This window comes from Trypanosoma equiperdum (assembly GCF_001457755.1).
Source record: "Trypanosoma equiperdum strain OVI genome assembly, contig: ctg_1743, whole genome shotgun sequence".
NCBI classification, from domain to species: domain Eukaryota; phylum Euglenozoa; class Kinetoplastea; order Trypanosomatida; family Trypanosomatidae; genus Trypanosoma; species Trypanosoma equiperdum.
Window position 1 is genome coordinate 3169 of NW_027123775.1, and position 6345 is coordinate 9513.

General features: G+C 49.6%; 2 protein-coding genes across 2 annotated transcripts; both read right to left on the reverse strand.

Moving 5' to 3' along the window:
- Positions 1–172: 172 nt before the first annotated feature.
- Positions 173–3790, reverse strand: TEOVI_000555500 (uncharacterized protein; the record flags this gene model as incomplete). Its single annotated transcript, XM_067223028.1, has 1 exon — positions 173–3790. The coding sequence occupies one exon, from the start codon at positions 3788–3790 to the stop codon at positions 173–175; it is 3618 nt and encodes a 1205-aa protein (XP_067079129.1).
- An 869-nt stretch (positions 3791–4659) lies between these two features.
- On the reverse strand, positions 4660–6081 carry TEOVI_000555600 (guide RNA associated protein, GAP2; the record flags this gene model as incomplete). The annotated part of the gene is made up of 1 exon (XM_067223029.1): positions 4660–6081. The coding sequence occupies one exon, from the start codon at positions 6079–6081 to the stop codon at positions 4660–4662; it is 1422 nt and encodes a 473-aa protein (XP_067079130.1).
- Between the last annotated feature and the right edge of the window lie 264 nt (positions 6082–6345).

The window sequence follows — 6345 nt, forward strand, 5'->3', positions numbered from 1 at the left end:
AACAACTGGAAAAGAGAAATCTGAAAAATGAAATCAACTACGTTCACTCCAAAGTGCATCATAACATCCACAATTCTCACGCAGTGTGAAACAAAGGAAAAAACAGAGGGGCCCAAAGTATTGTTTTAAATCAATACTGTTCCAAGCACCATCGTGTGCGCTCTTGAGTCAGTTATTCAATAAGAAAAAATGTGAAGGGCCCACCAGCGCTTCGTGTCACAACAACACGTTCGCCGGTTTCTCCTGATGTATGGGATTCACCCAGTGACCTCTGGGTTTGATTATGTAAGAAATTGAGCCGAGCGAACAAACTCTCCCCTCCCACCTCCCTCTGTTTCCCACATTCCTGCGACGCCCCATCTGTCAACCGAAAGCAGAAGGCCCACTTGCCACCACATGCATCCTGTGCACAAAATAATATCCCTCTATCAGCCACCACTGTCGCAGGCGCCCGCTGCAAACGTACAAATGGTGCAACTATCGGCACATTTTTATTTCCTACTTCAGAAACTCCCGTCGATGCGACGGGAGGAATGGCAACCAGCTGAAGGTCCCACCACCCACAGTGGAAAGAGTGCGAAACCGCGACGAGTGTTAGTCCACTTAGGAAGGAAATGACAATTGCGTAAAGCTGACAGTCACCAGCGGGAAGACGAACACACTGAATGAGGGTGGTTTCAGTGAAAAGGGGAGTGACATCCACATGACACTCGTCCGCAATAACATTTCTGAGGTCGAGCACGACTTTTGTATTGTCCCTCGATGCATGATCCACTCGATCCTCACACGAGGGAAGAAAACGGGCAACAAGGTCGAGGCCAGTGGCGGAAGTCACAAACAAAAGAGCACTCGTCACGGCACGCAACGCACCACTCGAGCAGTACATCATCTCACCTCTACAAAGCGTGTGCCCAGCAACCTGTTTCTCCAAGTGATTTAGTGTCACATGTTGTTGGGGGCAGACAGACGGCATAAAAGCGAACAGCGGGTGACCGTCAGTTGTCAAAAAGCAAACATCAGTGACGCAGACAGCAATCACATGCTCAGTTCCCTCGCCCGACTCAGATAGAAGCCACGGCACCTGTAGCAGCAGAAAGACAGAGTTAACACCTGCTGAACCAACGTCTCCATGCACGTAAGGAGTAGTGCTAGCGGAGAGAAGAAAGAAAAAACTGCTGTCATATATCGCAAACGGTCGAAGCATGCACGCAAATAGCGACGGGAAGGCCCCTATAGTTTCTGAAGGGGATGCTCTCAAGTCACCCACCCACAACACCTTTCCCCCTGCGGTCACAATGATGGCGGTGCTCCAACAAACGAACAAAAGATTGATTTCATCAAGACTGTCGAATGTGTTTCCCTCTGCTTTGACATCCACACCTCCACCACCAACTCTCTTCCTATTCCGCATGGCCGCCATGCAGACGTCCACTGTTGCTGACGAAAAGAGTAATGTCAACGCCGCGCTCATATCCAACTCGTCCGCTGAAGGCCAATGAACTTTTGAAAGCCACTTGTAGTTCTTTTCACTACGGGAGACAGCTGGAAATAATTCAGATGCTGGCTCTGATGAAAAATGCCTGCAGAGGCAAATGTCACCTGATCGAAATACAGCAATCTCCTCCCCTCCCACATGCTCCTCCCCGTCGTCAAGTACATAACCGCAAGTAGCAGTCTTGGCCGGGGGGAGGATGCAATGACTCAGCACATCAAAATCCACACTACGTTGAGCCCCAACACTGTAGTAAATATCTGTGTCGCTTGAGAACTGTAAAGTGGGCCGGATGCCAACACGGGGCCATAAGCATCCTGAGTTACATTGCTGTTTCCCTGAAACACGTTGACCCGTTTCTCCGTATTTCAGTTGGAGGGCACCCTTGTCCTTTGCTAACAGTTCCCCATGGGTGAGAGAGCAGTACATGTGTCTCACATCCCTACTATATGTACCTTCAACAGTTTTGTCGTCAGGTTCATCACAAACAACAGAAGTCACAACGGATCCTTTACCGCCGTCCCATCGCACAGCCACTAACTGACTAAGATGCTGAAACGGGTTACACCCTCGTGGTTCACATAAGGTTACAACACGGGCTAATATGCTGAAAACTACGGGGACATCACCACTCGGGCGCTTCCCCTTATTGCCCAAAGGAGACGCATTAGATATCACCTCCAAGAAGAGAAGTGCACCCCCACTGCGAATGGCCGCCACCGCAGCAACAATCCGTTGGACCCCTGAAGCCGCACCACTGACACGCCGTTCCTCAAACGGTTCCACAGCACAACTTACAGCGCTCTCAATAAATCCCCCAACGGGACACCGAGCCACTTCGCCGCACTCACCGTAGAGAACAAAATCAAATCCTCCCCCTTTCTCGCAGACCTCCATTGCACGCACCGCTACAGGTTCCCACGTTGCGTAGGCACTGTCTTCCCGTAGAAAACTGCTCCGGGGGTACATAACATGAGCTGGGCGAAGAAACACACCCAAAACGTCACCAGCACATGCCTTAGAATAAGAAAGGAAGCGAGTTGGTGGGGCATGAGATGTTGCGGCATCACTAACGTGCAACAAAAAGCAAGGATGAGCGAGTGTGAGAGCTTCAAGACGCCATGGACCGTTCATACAAAAGCCGCTAACCTTTTCACGCCAACCATTCCACGAGCACTGACCCCTAAGGTCCGACTCACTTTGATCCACACTTTGCCGCCGCATCGACAGTGCAAAGATGGAAAGACGGTCAACAAGAGCATCGCCTTTTACATGCATATGCTGGTGCAAAACAGCCAACAAAGGGTACTGTTGTTCGTAGTCGTAGGAACAAGGCAACCAATGGACGGCCCGCGCCTCACGCACAGCTGCAAACGAGTCGTTGGTCCACCCAGCAACTTGCATAAAAAGTGCGCCAGCGGCTACTTGGCTGAAGCCACGCAGTTCACGCCACTGTTGCGAACTACCATCCCTGTCATCTGCAGTGCCCTTTTCCCACCACACTAACTCAACGTACTCCACCCAACCCACAACCCGCACGAACGCAATGCGCAGAACAGCCAAATGCCCTCTGTAAGAATTGCTATGAGGCCCCATAGATAACGGCCGATTCTGTCTCTGTAAAGTTGATGATGAGGATGGCGGTGGGAACGTAGGAACCGAGGCAGCGGTTGCAGCGGCACCAGTAACAGCAGCGTCATCGCAACAATCAATGACGGAACTTATCGGCACATAATTTTGCCGGAAGGCATCTGCAGAACACGCCAAACCACCAGCGCCATTGCGAAACCACCGAGCAGCCAGCAGTGACGCCTTCCCGAGCGATCTGACCTCCAGTCCGGGGCCAGGGGTTGCGGTGTTAAGCGTAAATGACGCAAAAACAAGGCAGTCACACTCGAGAACAAAAAATACAACGACATGCAAACCTTCCACACGCACCGTTGAGGCGGCAGCAATACCACAATAACCTCCACATAGAGAACAAATGAGGCATTTCTTCGCTGCTCGTTGTTCTTTTTTAACCTCCACCGCAGCAACACGCTGCAACTCACACAGAAGTGTACCGCCACGGTCCTTATGGGCGGCACTCCCACCATCATGACCTCTGCTTACTTTATCGGGGAAAAATACCTGATCCCGGGACCCCGTCCCACTTTTGTCACTACTCACAAGAAATAATATCTCGGAGTCACCAAAAACAAAGACATCAACTACCGAATTACTAGTTTGCTGGAACCGCTGCGAGAGCTGCGACGATGATGATAAAAGTGGGGGTTTTGCATGAAGCAGGCGTTGCATCCCCCTCTGCTCTCCCTCTCTATGGATGGTGGTGTAATAAAAGCACACCTTGCGTTATCGGTTTAGTTGTTGATAAAAGTTAGCCGAAATATTAAGCACACACCCGTGGAATGCACCACAGTTTGAAAAGTGTTTTTGAGCCGCAGCTGATGCTTTTTTTGTGCCCCCCTCGATCTCTCCAAGACTCTCTTCCTTTAACTCTTTCTTTTCCTCAATAAATCCAAGGGGCCTCTCTTCGTGGTATAAACTACCACCCGATTCCCTTTTTCTCTTCGAGTCTCGGGTGTTGAGGGTTCAACTACCCGCAAACGCTCACAAAATAAGAAGGACGAAGAGAAGAGGAGAAATAAACCAATTATGTGGAGAGATTAAAGACAAAAATTGCACACACGAAGTAAAGGCTGGGCCTCAAAAATACAAGATGCCGAACCGGATGAAAAGAAAAATTAAACAACAACGTTGCGAATCCGCAGAAGTGAGATAGATATTTTTTCTTCTTTTCCTTCAAGAAAGAGAAATGTTATCTTTTTTTTTCCTTTCTTTTGAAAGAGATTCATCGTTTTGCCATCAGGCAAAACAACATCACTCACCTGTGACACCTGTGACAAGGGAAGTGAGGGCCAATGCAGGTACGAAAAAAATAAAGTGCAGAAGCTAACAACCGCCTAAAGGTTGCGAAACATGCATACTCCCCCGCAGTCACGTCCTCAGTACCACCGTGACTCGACGTCAAGCCCGTACATTTCTCGTGGCAACACGAAATAGGAGACCTTACATTTCCCCCCCCCCCCTCCCTCCCTCACCAAAAAGAAAAAAAAACGACAAACAAGCAAGAAGAATATCTGAAAGAACAAGTTCAGAGATCCCCCTTACAACTTCGCCTCACAGCCATACTCCCTCACGAAGTCCTCAGCAACCAACCCAGCGAGACGCCCTGCAAGCTCAAATGCTGTTAGTCCTACCGCACGCACATCTGTCGCCTTCGCCGCATTGGCAGGAATATGAGCCGATAAGCTGTACTCAACGCGGGGGTCTTCCTCTTCATCTCTGAGAATAATGAGAGGCTGACGCTTTACCTCACGTACAGTTATCGTCACACCACGATCCGAGACGCGTTCAAACAGCCGCGTTTCATCTTCTGAGAGGTATACCAACTGACCATGTTCAGGCGGAAGTACATCAGCTACGTCATCATCAGCAAGCTTTATGATGGGTGTAGAGGCGAAGAGTTCTACATCTTGTCGGCGGATGGGTGGACGTGAGCGAAGCAATAATCGAACATCAGGACCCTTAGCGTGCGTGCACCATGCCGTTTGCAAGTTCACCCATGCACTATTGACAGCGAGAACCTTGCCCTTATTGTCCAGGTCGACGTGTAGTTGATCTTTCGAACGTTTAATAGTTCCGCTGTAGGTGAGTTGCACACCTTTTCCGATGGGAGCAAAACCTTCCGGCTGCAGGAACTGCTCCTGTATCTTCGATAAACATGACTCAGGAAGTGTCGGCACCCAAGTGTACGGATGGTTCACCTGTAACCGCTGTTGGAGCGTGTAGGATGAAACGATCCGACGATTCTTTCGCATTACCGACGGCTTTAAAAGGAGTTTGCCGAAGTCCACGTAAAGTTCGCCATCCATTTGCAGATTGCTCATGTTCAAACAACACCACTGGAGAACTTTACTGTATCTAGAACGAATGGCGACATCCTTCTCGGACGCCCCGAGTGTGTAGCACTCCGTATTCGAAGGAAACCCCGGGAATGCCGTTGTGTTTACTCGTGAAACAACCACATCGGGTGCTGTGTCGCTAACGAGGAGTTGAAACGCCTTTGGGACCATATTGGCTGCCCCTTCATAAAAACCTGCTTGGGAAAGATCGAGAAGTGTTTCAGGCTGCATAACAGAAGCCTGATTCCATCGACCATATCCACCCTGTTGCCCATGCTGTTGGTGTTGTTGAGGTGAAGCAGCACCCTGCCCCCCACCCTTCACAGTAGTGTCTTTTGAGTGAAGATATTCCTCTACTTGTCGCACCACCGCCGCCTTCTTTGCGGCCGGATCCGTCCGTACACCGCAGCGCGACAGAAATCCTTGAAGTTGCGCAAGGGAAAGTGAAAAAAGATTCCCCTCATTCCATAACGCCCATACTCTCTCAGGTGTGACATTCTCTGCCGCCGCCGCCTGTTGATCCCGCATGTTTAGCGCTCCCTGCGATACACTGCCCTGATTCTGCCTCCTGACCATAATGTTGAAGGTACTACCAACAATGGAACGCCGCAATAAGCGAAGCATTTCGATGTCAATGACCCGTGATCCCTACACCAGCTTCCCTCCAGAGGGTGGAACACACGTAATCCTAAAAGAAAAGGAAAAAAAACACCGGTTTCGTGTTTCCCTCCTCCTCTTTTTTTTTCCTCTCTCGTCCCTCAACACTTCAAAACCCCCTTCTTTCTCTTCCGTTCCAGCGTAACAAAGGGAAAACGTAATATTGGGTCTCTTCTTTTGTCTGTAAGTAAACACACTTTATCTTTTCTCTTTTCTCCTTTTTTTTTTTTT